General features: G+C 40.6%; 1 protein-coding gene across 1 annotated transcript; it reads right to left on the bottom strand.

The window, feature by feature from the left end:
• Window positions 1-277: 277 nt before the first annotated feature.
• On the bottom strand, window positions 278-12,587 carry ero1a (endoplasmic reticulum oxidoreductase 1 alpha). The gene is made up of 15 exons (XM_037697716.1): window positions 12,519-12,587; window positions 11,738-11,857; window positions 11,586-11,669; window positions 10,217-10,258; window positions 9,527-9,603; window positions 7,407-7,480; window positions 6,830-6,950; window positions 4,376-4,437; window positions 4,268-4,294; window positions 4,102-4,194; window positions 3,776-4,022; window positions 3,456-3,525; window positions 1,219-1,305; window positions 768-907; window positions 278-590 (listed from the first exon to the last, which is right to left on the bottom strand). Exons 1-15 carry the CDS (start codon window positions 12,585-12,587, stop codon window positions 530-532), a joined length of 1,374 nt encoding a protein of 457 aa, XP_037553644.1. The 3' UTR covers window positions 278-529.
• Between the last annotated feature and the right edge of the window lie 6,551 nt (window positions 12,588-19,138).

The raw sequence follows: 19,138 nt of genomic DNA, 5'->3' as shown, positions 1-19,138 counted from the left end.
ACACACACACACACACACACACACACACACACACACACAGTATATATTATTATTATTATTGTTGTTGTTACATGATTTCAGTCTTAGTTTTTTTTACTTCTCTTGTTGAAAACTGTCCTGAGGTTCTGACATCCTCAGTCAGTTTAATTTTTGACAAATGGACAAAATCCTTATCAGACTGACATCACAACAGCCGATTTGACAGTTCAAAACATGTTTTCATATAAAAACTTTATTTTTGCATAAAATGTCAATAACACACCAAAATAGTTTACAGTCTCTCCTAAGGCTACAACAGTTTTCTTTATTACAACACATCAAGGCAAGTGAAGTGAAGGACCTTTTTACAAATGTCAGATTTTATAATTTTTCCTAAAAACAAATATTCCTCCAGCAGGTTTGCCTTCATTCCAAACTATTAATTGTACAAATTATATTTCAGCAGGATTAAGGCAGTTGTTCAAATTGCAGTCTGTGGCTCAGAATCAAAAATTCAAGATAAAATGTATCAAAATGATTTATGCTTCTGTCACCCCTCCTCCGCTAGCAGTGATTTGAAGTTTTTCAGCTCTCTGATGCTCGTGGAAATCCTAAGGGCACATTTTATAAAACAAACCATTATCTCAAGTCATGTCCTATAAAATAATTTGAACTTTTAAGAACGCTCCACAATAGATAGAGTCAGCAGTAGAAACTTGGAGCAGAGTCATGGTCTGGGTTTTGATGACGTTTTAGACTGAGCACAAACACAAAGCAGAAATTCTCACCTCCCGAAAGCATTGAGCAGGGAGACGATCTCCTGCCGGCTGAGCTGGAAACTGGATCGCTGCTCACTGGATTTGTTGGGTAGAGCTTCAATCTGTCGCTCTGAAAACAGAATCTTCAGAGCTGTTCCTAATCCCTGAGTCTGATGACCGGAGAGAAACAAACAATCAACCACTATAAATGTTCTATTATCAATTTAAACATTACACTTTTATCACTACAATATGTATATACTATAAATATAATCCTCCGGTTGCTGCTCATTAAGAAGTTCACACGAACTAAACTTATTTAAGAGTAAAATAAACTTTCACACGTCTAACATGTGACAGCAATATAAACATTTAATCAGATGACTGATCTGATTTCCAAAACCAGTCAGGGTCGTGAAGGAGACTTAATCAAAGCTCATACGTGGACTTTATAATCCCAGATCAGCCTGTGAGAGAGTACCTGTAGTTTACCCCAGACGCGACATTTAAAGCAGCCAACACAGTCCATGATTCTGGAGATGTTGAGGAAGGCCAGTCTGACATCCTCCTTAGGTTTACAGAAGAAAACAAAAACATGTCAGTGCTAATGGCACAACAAGTTTCAGTCAGGTCATCTGGACAGTTTTTCTTTTTTTGCTGAAACGTTTCACCTTCCATCCAGAAGGCTTCATCAGACAAGGAAACACACTACAAAACTGATTCTTCCTCCAACAGCTTACTCCAAAGTGGAACAAACCAGTTATGTTTGTGCTAAGATGGTCTCTTTGGCACGCCCCCTCCTCTGTTGCCTGCCCTCTTCCTTGTCAACAGTCTTGTCAAACTGGTTCAAAACCAACAAAGTCCATGCTCAATAATCCAGGTATACAATCCAACAATTTTCAGTCAGGTCATCTGGACAGTTTCTTTTTTTAATGGCAATTAACTTGTTGAGGCTGAACCAGTCATAAAGATAATGACAGAATAACAAAAACAAGAATGAAACAATCCTGATGCATGCTCAATAATCCAGGTAGTCTTTGTTGAAACGTTTCATCTTTTATCCAAAAGACTTCTTCAGTTTGAGGAGCTGCAACAGACTCAGTCTTATACACAGCACCTTCTCAGAGTGGATCAACCAGTTTCATGGGGACAGCCAGAACTACCGGTAGTTGTTCACATGATAAAGGAGGATCATCAGCCTAATGCAATAATCATGTGTATTTTTTGCGCTCACCGTGCTCCATAATTTTACTTCATTAATGCATTCATGCTCTTTTACTGTTATTGTTAAATATATTAAAAATGTTCCATGATCCTTACTCTATAATAATCAGCCTTCATGTGATCGGTCAGTAAAAGGACAGCAAGAGATAATTTTTATTAACCTCGGGGTTTGATTGATGTGATTACAGTCACGTGGTTGAGACGGTCTTGGGAGCAGTTTGTAAACACATTGATCTTCTGTGACTGCTGGCTGTTCTCCAAAGCTTTGTAATAAATCTGATCAAGTCTACACCTGGTTGTTTTGGGAATCTTTTTTTCCACGACAGGGGAACATTATGAGGCAAATTCATCATTTTTCTGATATAAATGGTGGATATATATTTTTTCTTTACATTGCTTCAAATTGTAGTTTCCTCAAATAATTTATTGGGGGCACAATCTAACCTCCCACCACAGATTTCCACCCACACAAGTATAGCAGCAACTAAACAAAACTTCCATCCTCGAGGTACCTCAGTACTCTTAAACTCTAAATAAAAAGGTGGGAAACATGTGGTTCCCCTTCATTTAAAAAAATACAAGGCGTCACACGTTCAACTGAGAAGAGTATTCTTCTAGACATGGATGAAGGAAAACACTTTTAGTGTTTTATTATTTCTTGCATTGTTACCACGCATGACTGAAAAATATCACTTTAAATAAACTATTTGTTGTCAGATCAAACATCCAGTCTGTGAAACAACACACGCACTTCCTTTTTGAAACATTCATCTTTAGTCTTATTCTTCCAGCAAAAAATTAAAGCTCCAGATTTAGACCTAAGATGTTAAATTAAAATACATATTTTGCATCACCTAAAGATTTATTATTAAAATGTGTTTTATTGTTTTGTTTCAGGTTGTTCCGTTCTTGTTGGGGAGTATGGAGGGCCCGATGGAAAGGGTCCATGGGCTGATGCAGGCTCTCAGCCTGTACTTTGTCTCAAAATAATAATTAAATGAAACGCAAATTCAGACATTTAAAAAGACTGAACCGTGAAATGTTAGAATGTCATCTTAGAAAAATTAATCAAAAATATAAAGTTGGATTTATTTAAACAAAACACTCCAGCTCCACTCCAATGACAAGAATCAAGAACCGCATTTCAGAAGCTTAAATTTCTTTTCTGCTTTAAAGGCTAAAGCAACAAACTGTCAGATGAAAGAAAGAACAGTAAAAAGAGCAGATTTTCCTCCTGAAATAAATGAACGTGCTGCAAAAATCCCATTATTTTGGACGTTAGAGCTGAACTTTTTACTTCCCGTTTTAACAACACCCAACATAAATTCAGAGAATAGCACAGAATAAAATAACTTTTTATTTAAAACACTGTACATCTAAAGCTTTCTCTGGGTTTTAAGAAGAACTAGAAGCAGTTGAAAATGTTATTCAATTTTTTTATGTTTTCAGATTTATTTAGGTTCAGCTGTTCACAACATTTCAGTAGTTTCTTACCTTCAGTTTTGCGGCTTCCTTTTCATCTCCTGCAAACAAAGACGTCTCATCAAAGTGCAGCGGAAAGGATCTGAAAGAGTAAACAGAATGAGCAGAGACACAAACAGCTACAGCTTTAGTCACTGGATCATCAGAACAGACAATATTAAACGATGGAGAATAATAAACCCTGGCTTACTTTATTAATCTGTTTTAAACATTTGTTATGGTTTTGTTCAAAGTCAGTCTCACCCGTCATTGTTAGATGACGGGTTTATGACATCATCAGTCGGATGTCCGTCCTAGCTGCTGTGGGTTGAGTTGTCCATTCTCAGACTGACCTGGCCAGCTGCAGAATGTCCAGCAGCATCTCCTTGTGGTTCCGGTCCTCCTCGGCCCGGCCCGTGTACAACTGGAAGGATTTTTGCTGAAAGAACGGCAGAGACTTGGCCAGCGCTCGCAGCTCTATCAGGTACAGGAAGTAGAGGTTGCGGAGCCTCTTGGGTCCCTCGCCGGCCGTCAGCTCCGAGTCGAAGCGCTGCCTGAACTCGGACACGTTGTGACCCCACTGCCTCTGGAACCAGCTATCTGAAGGAGAGAAGCGGCCAAGATGAAGAGGGATGTCAACCAACCTGGAACAAGTGCCCCAGCAGTTTGTGAACCTCACCGTCCAGGAGATACCTGGCACTCAGGTGGACGTTGATGCTAGCATGGAGGCCAGAAATGAGCCGGTAGAAAGCTCTCTTTTCCACACACTGACCTGAGAGAGGAAACAAATCAGCTCCAAAGCTGGACACAGCTCAAGGACGGCTGCAGCTGACGAGACAGCTTACCTTCTAGCCAGCTGTAGAAGGTCCTGGCTGAAGAAAAACAAATCCGATTGATCAGAGAGACATCAGTCGAGGCTTTAAATGACTGAAATAACAATAAAGATCAATTACCTTCACCTCCTGAGCTGCTCTGAAATGAGTTGGGAGTAAGTGGCCGTTTGACGGTGAGTGGTCTGTATGGGGAGCGTGAAATATTGTTATAATCACTTTGATCAGCTTTTTTTTTTTCTAATTGGAAGTTATTGGCAGTTTTAAGGAGACCAAATAAACAACTTGACTTGGTAATAAATGACAAAGACAGCTTTGACAGCCTCCAGCTCAATACGTCAGGATGACAAGGACTGACCTGTCACTACGGAACAGTCTGCCCTGACTTTTATTTCTTTACAAACTCACATTTATTAAACTTTTCCAGTTTAGACTTTGAGCTTAAAACTCACTAGCTTAGCAATGATGCACAAATGATGGATAACGTTAGCCAACGACCCAGTGCGATCAGTTTTCAATGAACGTTGTTTAAATCATACATAATGTAAATAAAAAGTTGATGCTTCCGTTTAAATCATCAGTTTGTCTTAGACTGCTTCATGTGGAACTCAACAGTTCTGACATCAGAGTACACAAATCATGTAAAACCTGCCTCTCCCACATCACTGCTTGAAAGGTCAATCAAATGAAACTATTTATAAATCAACTTTCATACACCGCTGCGTAACAAAGTGTTTTACAGTAGACAAAACAAACAAACAAACAAACAAACAAAACAATTAACAATAAATCCAGGGTGGCTCATTTGGTAGAGCTGCTGCCTCTCAGCGAGAAGGTCGCCGGTTCAAAACCTAGCCCAGGACCTTTCTGGGTGGAGTTTGCATGTTCTCTCCATGCATGCGTGGGTTTTCTCCGGGTGCTCCAGTTTCCTCCCACAGACCAAAAACATGCATGTTAGGCTGATTGGTAACTCTAAATTGTCTCTAGGTGAGTGAGAGAGTGAATGGTTGTCTCTGTGTCCCTGTGATGGACTGGAGACCTGTCCAGGGTGTCCCCCACCTCCTGCACATTGACTGCTGGATATGGACACCAGTGACCCCCGTGCCCTGAAAAGGAAGAAGTGGGTAAAGAGGATGGATGAATTAAAAAAAATTGAAAAAACCAAAGATGGTAAATTCCCAAGCTTCCATTTAGCTCCACCTACAGGTTGATGGTTTAGCTTGGAGTAAAATATCTAGAAAACAAGTGATTGAGTTTGTTTACGCAACGATGCTCCTAATAAATAATGACATTATTTTTGTTGAGCTGACATTTGATTGAAACACCATCAAAGCAAGTTATGTTGAAACAAAGGTGCTGATGTTTAGCTTTAAACTGACCAACAGAACAGTGATGGAAGCGGAACGTGCACCCTCCTTAAATCTGAAGTTTATAAAAATACTTTGATTCATGTCAAGTTTTAAATTACTGCTCCCGCTACTCGCCTGCTGTTCTTTAGTTTACAGCAAGAGTACCACGTACGGCGCATTATACACCCGTCGACAAACTTATACAGCAATCTGTAGCAATGGCCCGACGAGCAAAAACCTTGCATAACCTTTGACCTTGATGTGTGACCTTGACCTTAGATGGTGATGAAAAGATTACGTGACCGTGTAGTTGTGGCATGTTTATGAAGTTTCATTAAATTATCACGAGCGGATCAGAAGGTATGGGGAGGACAAGAGAAAGTTTAAGTACAGACACACGTATGGACGGAGGCTGCTAGACCTTAACATGTCCACCTTTTCATGGGCGTCTATAAAGAACCAAGATGCAGAACCACCAAACCATCCCATGCTTAAAACTGTTCCAGCAAAACTTATCGGTAATAAACCTTAAAAAAAAAAAACCTTGTAAAGATCTGTCTGTCTGTCGAAAAGATGGCAAACGCTTTGTAACAAATAAAAAAAATAAATAAATAAAAAAAGTGCTTCTCCTGGGTTTACAACAGAAATACTAGTAGAACTGCTACTACTACCACTACTACTACTACTACTACTACTACTACTACTACTACTACTACTACTACTACTACTACTACTACTACTACTACTACTACTACTAGCAGGGGGAGGGAGTTCTCAATATAGTTTCTGTTTAGAAAATAAAACGTCTGTACAAAAAAGAGCGTCTCACAACCGTGTCAGATGTTTTATGGCTTGTCCATCCATCCATTATCTTTACCAACTTCTTCCTTTTCAGGTCCCAGGGGTCACTGGTGCCCATCTCTAGCAGTCACTGTGCGAAAGGCGGGGGACACCCTGGACAGGTCTCCAGTCCATCACAGGGACACATGGAGACAAACAACCATTCATTCACTCTCTCACTCACACCTAGAGACAATTTAGAGTTACCAATCAGTCTAACATGCATGTTTTTGGTCTGTGGGAGGAAACCGGAGTACCCCGAGAAATCTCACACATGCACGGAGAGAACATGCAAACTCCACCCAGAAAGACCCCGGGTTAAGATGTAAACGTGTCATGTGTGTCATGTGTGTCATGTGTGTCATGCGTGTCATGTGTTGGGGTTTACTTAAAGCAGTTCTCCTCATAGATGCTGTTCCAGATCTGCCAGGCCTCGGGTCCTCTGTAGCCCGTGTAGCGCTCTGGGTTCAGCAGCAGGTCCACGTACTGCGAGTCCGGAGACTCCTCATCTGGAAAACAGCAGCGTGATTTCATCCGTTTGAGAGACTGAATCAGACAGATCTGAAGAACAAAGAACTGAAAGCATTAAAACTTAAGAAAAAAGGTTCTGATAATGAATTTCATAATCTTATCTATACTTGTCCAAATACTTTAAAAATTAATTCTGCGATGGATCTTAGCAGTCAAACAGCTTCATTTGATTATATCCTTCATATATGTCACTTCATTCATATACATCTACTTCTCCTTCTAAAACATGAACTTCACGATGGTTTTCTTCTAATAAATAAACAGCAGATTTTATGGTGTCTTTTTAAAATCATTTAAATTATGTTGCTAAAAATTAAAAAATGGCATATTTTTCTGACCATAATGCTTTTTTCATTAAACTTTTAGGTTTGTGTAAATATACAGACATTTCTGTAAAGTACTTGTTTATCCGTTTTAATTCAACTGAACGGTACCGTCAACAACACAGAACCGCTCGGCTTCGTCGTCGTGTTTGCTCCAGTCCAGCAGAGCCTCTCGAGTCTCGTCACTGAAAAGCACACAGAAACATCTGGATTCACCATCAGTCAACATGTAGGCAACACGAGAGACAAACCTTCAGTAGCTCTGATCTCTGCATCAAACAGAGTCTGTACCTGAAGGTGACGTGGATTTAAAAACAAGTACTGATCCACGCAAGGTGCAGAAGAAGAGAGGTAGGCTTCTTTTTATTTTATTTTTTGCTCGTCTGGGCCAGAGCAGAGTGAGGGATCCTGCCAAGTGGAGGGGGGCAATTTTATCCCCCACAGGTACAGTGGTGGAGCCAGGGGGTGGTCAAAGGTGGCCTTGACCACCATTAATCTTGAGTCACTCCAATCATTTGAGAAACTATACATTTAAGCAACATAAAAACTAGAAAGCAGTTTCCTCAAATGATAGTAGTGACTGATTTACATATAAATGGAGGTGGCCATCTTGGATTTTGACGTTGCAACCAGATTTTTGATAATGACCTTTCTTGCTACAAGTTCCTGGGGGTCCACTGATAAACTGGACTGGACAGCTAACACCAACACCCTCTACAAGAAAGGACAGAGTCGCCTTTTTCTTCTGAGGAGACTCAGGTCCTTTAACATCTGCAGGACCATGCTGCAGATGTTTTACCACTCGGTGGTCTCCAGCATCATCTTCTACTCTGTGATGTGCTGGGGCAGCAGGGTGAAGAAAGCTGATGCCAACAGACTCAATAAACACATCAGGAGAGCTGGCTCAGTTCTGGGAGTGGACCTGCAGTCTCTGAGAGGTGTCTGAGCAGAGGATGCTGAGGAAACTGCTCCAGATCCTGAACAACACGTCACACCCCCTGCATGACACCCTGGACTCTTACCGCAGCACCTTCAGTTGTAGACTGAGACACTGAGGTGCTGCACAGAACAACACAGGAAGTCCTTCCTCCCTGTGGCTATCAAGCTTTTCAACTCCTCCCCCTTTCTGCACATAGGACAATAAAATTAATCAAACAAACACTAATGTTTCTGTCTGCACTGGTTTAGAATTTAATTGTTGGTATTTTTATATTCTGTTAGTTTTTAGATCTTGTGCGATTCCTTAAATCACAACTTGCATCTGTTTGCACTGTTGCTGCCCCGTCAGTAGATTTAGTATCTAATGCACGTAAAGTTTACGCCAGAAGTTTCTGCTGCTTTAAAGCGTTCCTTCTCATCTGTAAATTAATTTGAATAAAACAAATTAAAATAGGTCAATGTAAAATGTAGTACAGTGTGTCCATCTGGTGAATTTACAGACAGTTATGGACTCCTGAAATAACTGTCAAATAATGAAGCAACAGAAGAGCATCAAAGTTCATGCTCAAAAACCATTTTGTTTGTCCAACTTTGTTGGATTTCTACCTGGATTATTGAGCATGAACAGATGTTTTAAACCACTTTGGCTAAAACTGCTTCAAATAAGTCAGCAGGGTGAGGGCAGACTCCAGAAACCACCTGAGCACCATCAAACTGGTTGACCCACTATGTGAAGGTGCTGTTTGTAAGACTGAGTTTGTTGCAGCTCCTTGGACTGAAGAAGTCTTTTGGATGAAAGAGGAAACATTTAAACAAAAAGAACCGTCCAGAGGACCTGACTGAACTTTGTTGAACAGAAGAGCAGTTCAGGAGATCAAATCTCTATAATCTAGAAAAAAAAGAGATTTTATTTCATGTGTCTTTTCTGTTATTATTCAAATAAACACAAAGTCCAGTTATCTGCATCACTTTATGAACTAATAAATAAGGAAAACTGACTTTTACACTTTGCAGTTTGACTAATTTAGTAAGTCGCAGCAGCAGTAAAGCTGAAACATTGAAGCTGAATGTTTTTTATCAAACTGTAATAATGAAATAAAGTACAATGACTGCAGGAGAACACAAGCTTTTTTAATGCTCAGGCATCAGTGAAACTAAATCACTCTCTTTACTTAAGGCCCAGTAACAGCAATGCACGACCCACCCTACCCAGTCAGTATTATTATACATTCAAGGTTCCTGTAAAACTATACGTTTGCATTTATAAGTGCATATAATCAGTTCAGACTCACCTTAAGGAGATATCTACGGCTCCAAGGTGCTCCGCCTGTTCACATTCATCCAACTGCTCATTTGCCTCAGCCGAATACTGCAGGAAGTTTCAAACGGAGAAACGTGTAAGAGAACGTGTGTACGTGCAGAATTTAACTGTTCCATGAACGAGCAAATGTTAAGTTTAAATAAGATGACTGAGTGTTCTTAATCTGTGCAGAAACTCAGCATCTGTTGCACCAGAGTTCATGCTCAATAATCCAGGTATAAAATCCAGCAATGTTCAGTCAGGTCATCTGGACGGTTTCTGTTTTTGCTCAGAGACGTTTCCTCCGTCATCCAAAGGACTTCCAGGTGAGTTTACAAGTGTTTTGAACCACTTTGGCATGAATGTGTCGGAGCAGTTGACGAGGGAGAGGGTGGGCACTGAAGGCCATCTTGGCACCAGCAAACTGTTTTGTCCACTATGGAGTATGCTGTTTGTGGGAATCAGTTTGTTTGGTGGCTTCTCAGATTGAAGAAGTCCTTTGGATGAAGGACGAAACATCTCAGCAAAAAAAAAAAAAAAAAAAATGTTCAATTGACCTGACTGAACACTGTTGGATGGCACCTGTTGGTGTTCCTGCAGTAACATGGCTAGCTGAAGTCAGCGCTCAGAGAAAGGACACACCGTCGGTTAAACCTCAGAGCCTTTTGATCAGAACACTGACCTTGTTGTGGGGGGAGGATCGGATCCCCTCGGGGACCTCATTCTGTGAGGAGACACAGTTTTAATCAGACGGATGTGAATTTTTTTATGTACAGTATGTGGAAAACAACAAGAGGCACATTGTAGTGTGTGTGTGTGTGTGTGTGTGGGGGGGGGGGCAGCTTTTCAGAGGAATGTTTAGTTTTTAAGCCACTCAACTCTCACCTTTGAATCATTCGGGCATAAAAGAGCTTCTAAACTCCAGAAGTAAATTTGTACTGACACATGACAGACAACTTATTTTACACTGGATCGTTTTGTCTTTTTGTCACCAACATCCTGTTAGAAAAAATATAATTTGCTCCCATTTCTTTAACTGAATAACGTAATTTCCAGACTATTAAGTGCACCCGAATATAAGCCCCGCCCACCAAATTAAAACAATAAAAACTTGTACATACGTAGCTTGTCTATAAGCCGCGGGTGTCCACGATGTAGCACGAGATATTTACACAGAAAGCTTTTTTTAAACTTTTAATTAAATACGTATCTGTAACATACACAAATACGTACAGTAAATGATTTTTCCAACAGTGCCTGTAACACAGCTGGTTAAAATAAATACATACAGTAGCCTACCAGGAAGTCATTGAACACTATCTTCATCTTCCTCCTGTGCACTAAAACCACCTGAGTCGTCTCCTTCAGTGTCAGAACTGAACAGCCTCAAATACTGTAAACTTCATCACACACGTCCTCGAGTCTCTTTCTCGCTCCATTTCCTTCTTCGACAGCCACATCCATCGCTTTTAACGTGAAAGCTGCATCGTCTGCGTTTCTTCACGTGTTTTCCATGATGAGGGTCCGTGCACGAAGCACAAAATTACTGATCTGAAGAATTTACAGCGAGTGCGTTTTATTTACAGTATTTCGAAGTTTCGCTGGTCCACTGTGACCTGTTCGGTAATTTCATTGGTCTGATTTATTTATGTAATTTCTAACCTTCATGTACGCAGGTGGTCTCATTGACACACCCCTCAAGAGAAACAAGTATTCGGCAGCTATGTGAGCAACTGGGTGCGATGAGGCTAAACGCTTTGGCGGCATGAAGCTTGTTAGCTCGTCAAAAAAATTAAATAAAATCATAAATTGGCCACAGCAATGTAGACACCACGAGGTTCAACGCCTGCGAATAAAGTAGCGGCTTATAATCTGAAAATTACAGTACTTGGAAAAACAGCAGCAGCATTCAGCTCTTTAGGAATCACCTCGTTGCTGCTATTATAATATTTCTGTCAATCAAACTGTGTTGTATTTGACATTTTTTCAAAGCTTTAACTTAAAATAAACTTTAGTGACGTGTAAATAACATTCAGTAAGTCTGAACTCACAGGAGAGCAGGGCTTCACAGCACAGTCCTTCAGACCACAGTGACTGTTGGCTGTCCAGAACGGACACGGCTTGTTCAGGTTCACCTGCAACACAGGTCCAAACTACTGAGCAACAACAGAACCCGTGTGTGGGATCCAGTAGGATGGAATACCTTGTAAAACCTGAAGTAGTCCGACTCCAGGAGAGTTTGAAGTTTAGGGAAAAGCTGCTCATTGTTGAAAGTGTCGAGGGTCTCCACATCGCAGGCGCAGTCATCAAGGTCACCAGTGACCTGAGCGAGACAGAAATCTACTCCGAGTGTTTGTTCACAAGGAAAACAAGTCAGTCCTGTGACCGTTCAACTGTGGCTGCAGTCAAACATTCATCTCCATTTATTTTCTCAATTTAAAGACAAGACTTCAAAAAGGAACTTTTGCAAAAGACCAAGAATTCTACTTTTTACTCTTTTTTAAATTTTCATACTAAAAGTACTGAGACATATGAAAACCAAGCCCAACCATAACTAATCATCATTTTTAAGTGTTTCTTTGAGATCATTAGTTATCTTAAGATAATCAGGTTAGTCTGATCTCAAAGGAACGTGCCTTATTTTCTTGAAAGAATAAGTTACACCAAGTTTCATCATTTAGGATCCCTTTCCCTTGACACCACACCACCTAGTTTATATTTATTATTGTGATTTTGAAACGATTTCTGACCATAAGAAAACAAAATAAATATTGATATTTATCATTATCTCGAGATACACAAAAATCTAAATTTTACGCATGTCCTCCGTCAGCTTCCGTAGAAAGTGCAGTTAGTTCAAGTATCCTGAAGATGGACTGAACGAAAACGCAGACGCACCTAAATCTTTTCAAACCAAGCTTTTATCACATCGGTGTTCATGGTGAGTTTTACTCTTGTTTTAATAGAGAGGGTGAGAAACTTACCTGACAAAAACACCTGCCGTGAGCGGATCCGAACACCTGGAGGAGCAGCAGGAAGACCACGAGCTTCATGACCGCCTCTCCACTTATCCTACAAGCTTTCCTTCTTTGTTAATTCAAACTAGAAGCCCACTCTCTCTAGCGAGTCTGTTGAAATGAGAAAAGCGGTCAGTAACTGCAGCTGTGAGGAGGTGGTGATCGGCTGTGACGTCACTTCCTGGTTTCCTCCTTTCCGATCAGCTACGTGACCATAGACATATGTCTATGTACGTGACGGTGAACACGCCGGAGTGATCGTCACAGACACACATCTGTCCATCAACACAAACGAACTGGGCAGCATGTCTCCGCCTTTCTCCCTTGTTTAAATTGACGCCTTCTATTTCCGCTTTACAGGCGCTGCCATGTTGTTTTTATATATTTTTGGAGCCTGCGCAGTAGAGAAGTGAAACTCAAAGTTTACGTTTTAGGCAATAACTTATTAAAATAAATAAGATTAAACGTACTTACGTGATTACTAATATATATATATATATATATAATATTGTTTTAAGTAAATCGGGACTGTATTATAGCGTAGAGTTTACCAGTTGAAATCCAACCACGTTTCCACAGCAACCGCAATGTTTATTTCGGCTTTGCGCATGCGCTCTAGTAATTAAGAAATAGCCCACCCCCCCACCCCAATCAATCTTTATTTAAGTTAACACAATACAAAGACAGTTATCAACATACAAAATATTATATTAATTCAAAATATTTAATAAAGTGCACAAACCAAATGTTTTAATATCTTTTTTGTTCTTAGAGCCATAGACGCTTACAGCGACTGTTCAGACTCCTTTTGGAATACCAGAAAAGAAGTAATGGAGTGAATAAACTTCGATTTGTGTATGTGGTATTTTCACAAGAGTATTACCAGTACTATATTTATGATACAGGTGCACTCCCAACCGAAACAGAAATCCGAGTCAATCTTGGTTTGGATGAACCGGATCGCTTCTTTCCTGAAGGTGGCAGCAGTGTGACAGAGCCAGAGCAGATGCATCATGGTTTCAGGTCACAGGTGCAGAGAACAGTTCACACAAATATCTTAAGTATCATGTTAAAATCTCCCCTATGATAACAGGAAAGTTATTAGAGGCAAGTATCCAATACTATATTATTATCATTGTATGTGTAATAGCCATATATATTAACAATTACCATTATGAAGTTTTCAGTGGCTACCACTTGAAAGATGAAGTGACCTGAGGAATCACACTTAGCAGCATGGTCCCTGAAAAGTTATGCTTTAGAGGTAACATCAGCAAAACGTTGCGAGCCATGAGCCTGCCACAGCTCATTACCCCACTGGGATCTCCAACATTTTTGCACCAAGTGGGACTCTTGGATAAAGCAGAAGTCTTGTGTTGTCTGGCAAAAAGTACAACGCTTTGCACTGAATATTATTTCTTAACCCTGTGGCACTGAGTGTAACAATGGATAATGACATTAACAACAAAGAACAGAACAAAATATGTACATATGCAGACTAGAAAACTCAAATTAAAAAGAAATCTTTCTTATTTTTTAACAAAAATTAAAACCAAAGGGGCGGCATGGTGGTGCAGTTGGTAGAGCTGTTGCCTCTCAGCGAGAAGGACACTGATTCAAATCCAGGCTGGGGTCTTTCTGGGTGGAGTTTGCATGTTCTCTCCGTGCATGCGTGGGTTTTTTACGGGTGCTCCAGTTTCCTCCCACAGACCAAAAACATGCATGTTAGGCTGATTGGTAACTCTAAATTGTCTCTAGGTGAGAGTGAGAGAGTGAATGTTTGTTTGTCTCGTTTGTCTCTATGTGTCCCTGTGATGGACTGGAGACCTGTCCAGGGTGTCCCCCGCCTCTCACACAGTGACTTCTGGATGCACCAGTGACCCCCACGACCTGAAAAGGAAGAAGCGGGTAAAGATGATGGATGGATGAAAACAAAAGGCTGACATGGCAGCAACAACTTCAAATAAAATTGAGGAGTGGAAAACACAGGAAGACACAAGGGAGCATGAGGAGGACCGAGGAGGACCGAGACGTTTGACAGCTTTTCAGACTATAATGCCACTTTTGCTCTGCTCCTACTCAGCCCCAACTCTGCTCAGATCATCCTGGTTTGCACCCCACTTCAGGACCAGTTCTGGAGGCGTGTCCAGAATCCAAAATCCTGCTAATGAACTTTTAATGAACTTTAGTTCACCGAGTGAGAGTTCTGAGTTAAAGTCAAAGCAGTCTGCTCCTCAGATAACTAATGTTAAATTATTATTTTTAAATATGAACGTTTCTGTTCATTTATTTTATATATGAATATTTCTGTTCAGTGCCCTGAGACGACTTCTGTTGTAACTTGGTGCTATAGAAATAAACTGAATTAAATCTGATGAACCAGATCCTACAAAAACATTTATATTTAAAATTCCACATTTTTCTTCATCATTTGATGCATTTGCACTCATTTTTGATATGTGGTTTTGTTTCTTGTATACAGATTTTATTTTAGTGATTTAAGTGATGATCAGTGATCATTGTTATTTCTCACCTTATTGACTTTGTCTATAAAATAAGAAAGAAAAAGTTGGCAATCCTCATTTGAAGAGACGGGAACAATCAAACAGTGATTTAAAGTGTAATTCTTGTTTTGAGATTTGTTCATCTGTGGGTTAGACTAAAGTTGAACTAAAGGCTGTGTCTCTTCTTTAAACATGTTTGAGGGAATTATTCCTGAGAGATCCAGTAATTTTGTCTTTTTATGATTTTTCAGCTGAGTTACATTTAATTAACTGATTATTTAATAAAGTCAAAGTGAAAACAGGATTTCATGATAAAGCCGGCACCGTTTATTTATTTTTAATCTTCACTGATAAAAAAAACAACATTATCTTTTATATATAAAATATATATTTTTTAAAGTTTCCACCCTCCGTCCTGGACTCCCGGTCCTGCCGTCTGCCAGGGCTCGGAATCCGGCCTTTGTGAGCACACGAGATCGGGGCTCGGAGTCCGGCCTCGTGTGCTTCAACAGGTCGGCAGCTCGTATGATCCTCCGTGGTGACTGCGCTAGCTCGAATTTGTATTCGGTCACCAAACACAAAAAACACCTGGACCTCAGCATTAAACACGTGTTGTCATTATTGTTTTTAAATTGTTAAAAGTAGACCAAGCCGCTGCTCTGCGTTCCGAAAAATTGCAAATAGGGGATCGCTGAAAACTTTCTGAGATCCAGTGACTCCTCCCCCTGACCAATCAGAGTCCTGCATTCATGTTTCGGTCCCGACCCAGCTCACACGGTCCCAGCAGAGCAGTGTTGCCAGGTGTACGATAATTATCGTATTTGTACGACAATTTTGCCCTCTGTACGATCAATAAGCCCCAAAAAAGGTCAAATATACAATCATTTGATCATTCCGTGAATGTGTGGTTGTAATCGGTTGTCATCAGCCTGCCGCAACTGTCTGTCGGAGTTTTTTTGTGAACCCTGAAGGCATCTGTCTGCAAACAGATGCACGATTGGCTGGAAATTCCAGTCAATCGTGCTTTTCTAAATGTGACCTACGAGTGACGTGTTTGCCTCAGAACAACGGCCATGATTGGATGAATAGTCTGCTGCGCCCCATGAGTGAGGAAAAGAAAACAAGAAAAGAAGAAGCAGCAGAGCCGGTCTGGAAGCGGACCCATCACTACTATAGTGCATTAATAGATTTATTATTTTGGTTATGACGGGTGTACAATAATTTCCCTCAAAATACGATAATCTTATGTCTCTAGTACGATAATCCTACATTTCTCATCTGGCAACACTGCAGCAGAGAAGCAGGGACCAAACAAGGTCCCGAATCAGCCTCGAATCAGCTAAAAAGTGCTGTGGAATAGCGATTTTTCCGTGGAGGGCTGAGTAGAGTTGGGGGCTCAGTAGGAGAAGTGCAAAAGGGGCATAAGTAAGAGTGTGTGAATTGCAGCAATGAGAGCCTGCTTGTGAGGGAGGAGGAGGGGCTGCATGAAGTTGGCTGCACAGATGGGCAGAAAAAGAACTACTGTCCACAGACTTTCAAGTCTTGCAGTGAGAGGAGGTAGCGCCACATTAACAAAACAGCGTCTTATCATATCACTAAAGACACTGTCCTTAGCGGCTAACAGCCGTCTTGTTAGCCGCTAAGGACAGTGTCTTTAGTGATATGATAAGACACTGTTTTATTCACGTCACCTCTCATAAGGCACAGCACAGCTAATAGATCTAAAAAAGTTAAATCTGGTCCTCTGGACATTCAAAAAAAAAACACAAAACAAAGCAAATCAACAAAAAAATGTAGAAACGTTTCGTCTCTCATCCGAGAGACTTCCTCAGTCTGAGGAGCTGTATTCAGCTCAGTCTCTTAAATAGCACCGTCTCAGAGTGGATCAACCAGTTTTGCTGCTGACAACTGTAGTGAACTTAACCTGATGTCAAGACTAAGCCTAAGGTCAAAACTCTTGACCTTAAAACCTTGTGGGACAGGAACTGTCATTTCATTGATTTGAATCCAGAAATACAGGTTCACCCATCCTGAGACTTTCTTTCTTGAAAATTCAAGTGGAAGAACACTCTCTTTTCTATTATCATTACTATTTTAGAAATGTTGATAATCAAAGTGTCTTAGTTCAAACCATTTTAGATGTTGCAGTGAACTAATCGATTTTATTAACTGAAACAGTGTAATGATTTTTTAATTCTCATGCAAAGTTAGAATTCATGTTAAAGCTGTTACAGAGTAATTATGCATTTTCTGATTTCTGTCTTTGAATGAGCAAGTGTGCGTTTTTCAGGGTCAGGAGTCGAAGCAGACATGTGTTGGAACAACTGTCTTGTTTACATCCTCTCAGACGTAAACAGAAGGAGTTGGCACCTGTTTCTAAAACTCGCCAAAACAAAACTCTCTATGTCTCTGAGAACATTTCTGATCTGTTCCATAACAATTCTTGCTGTCTTCTAACCTCTTACGTCACAAAACACACCCCGTCTGGTCGGTTCTGACCAATGGGAAGACTCCCAAATGAACCGGGAAAAGAGCTCTTTAAAATGTCGGTACTTCCTGGTTTACCCAGTGCTGTGAGAGTTGAGCAGAGTTGAGCAGAGTTCTGTGGGTTTGGAGAAGTTCGGCGGTGTGGACAGTTCTGATATGTCCTAGTGCTGGCAGTTGCTGTGGGAGCCGGGAAGACCCTGACATGACCACAGAGCTCTTCCAAGTTTCATGGGATTATAACATTTTCCACTGAGGTGAGCTTGTGTCGGACAGAGCCTCGCCATTACTTCGGACGATTCACAGCATCCTACGGAGACGCTGAAAGGCTGCGTTAAACGGAATCTCGCCTGAGACAGCTCTAGGTAAAAGAGTCGATTTCACCACCTAAGTGTACTGTAAGGAAGAAGCTGAAGAAAGCCCGGAGAGTGCCGTTCTGTCCAACACTCTCCCTCAAACACCATCCTTTACTCCCTTTAACTTCCTTCCCATCTTTAAACTCCTCTCTCAAGTAGATATTCTTCCAGATATTTAGAAATGTCTGTGTAAAGTGCTCATCCACCGCCGTGTGGATTAAGATCATAATTGTACAGTTTTCATAAATGTCTGTGGTGAAGCAACGGAAAAATCATGGCCGTATGATTTTTCCTGATTGATTGCTTTTGTTATTATTTTCATAATTTGCCAAATTAATGTAAATGTTTGATGTTAAACTTTGATTCTGTAAATAAATGACCGCATTCATTTTGATGGGTCAAAGATAAATGACGTCTCACGTTTGCATTTCATTAAATTCAATGCACGTTTTATTCAGTCCAGAAAAATGAGGAATCCGTGTTAATTGATGAATATATCTGAGCATCTGTTCATCTACATTTTGGTGGCCCGTACGGGGATTAGTACCACTTTTGGTGGCCCGCTACGTGTTCATAAATGACTGTGTATTCGTGTAAAGATTGATTTTACATGTTGGCATGAAAAATAACAGTTTGTCAGCTGTGCTGAAACGCCTCTGAAGCTGCGCCGCTTGGAGCTTGGCTCTGCATGTTTACGCTGTGTTACGCTGGCGATGTTATGAAAGCTGAAATAGTGTCATTGAGTCTTTATGAAAGCTGAAATTGTACGCCTGTTATGGTAACTAAAAGCTGGTTTTGAGCTGTGGAAACGCTTTATTCTGTTTAAAGACGGTCCAGACGAGGTTCTGGTCCGGCTCGGTTCTGAAAAGGTTCGGACGAGTTGTTTAAATAGCTAGAAAGACGTTTTTGAGACCGGAGTAGCAGACTCCGTGCAACTCAGAATTGATTCGTTACAATTTTTAACAGAAAAAGTGCATTTTGACAGTTTACAAGACGAAAAGTTGACGAACTTATTTCAGGCTAATCTAACATGCTAGTTGAAAAAACGCTTCGTGATTGGTTGAATTTGCTGCTGTGGAGCGCTCTGATTCGCTGAGAAGTTGAATGACGTGCCTACGTCATTTCCTCTCACCCCCGTGCCGCTCTGTCATTGGTGATTTCAGTCACGTGACCCGGAAATGAAGACTCGTTTTCATAGGGAAATAAAATCTGCTTTTTAAAGTTAAAAAACGCTTTAAAAGCT

This window comes from Nematolebias whitei, chromosome 2, assembly GCF_014905685.2.
Source record: "Nematolebias whitei isolate Nwh7 chromosome 2, NemWhi1, whole genome shotgun sequence".
In the NCBI taxonomy this organism is placed as follows: domain Eukaryota; kingdom Metazoa; phylum Chordata; class Actinopteri; order Cyprinodontiformes; family Rivulidae; genus Nematolebias; species Nematolebias whitei.
This window is presented reverse-complemented; position numbering and strand designations above follow the sequence as displayed.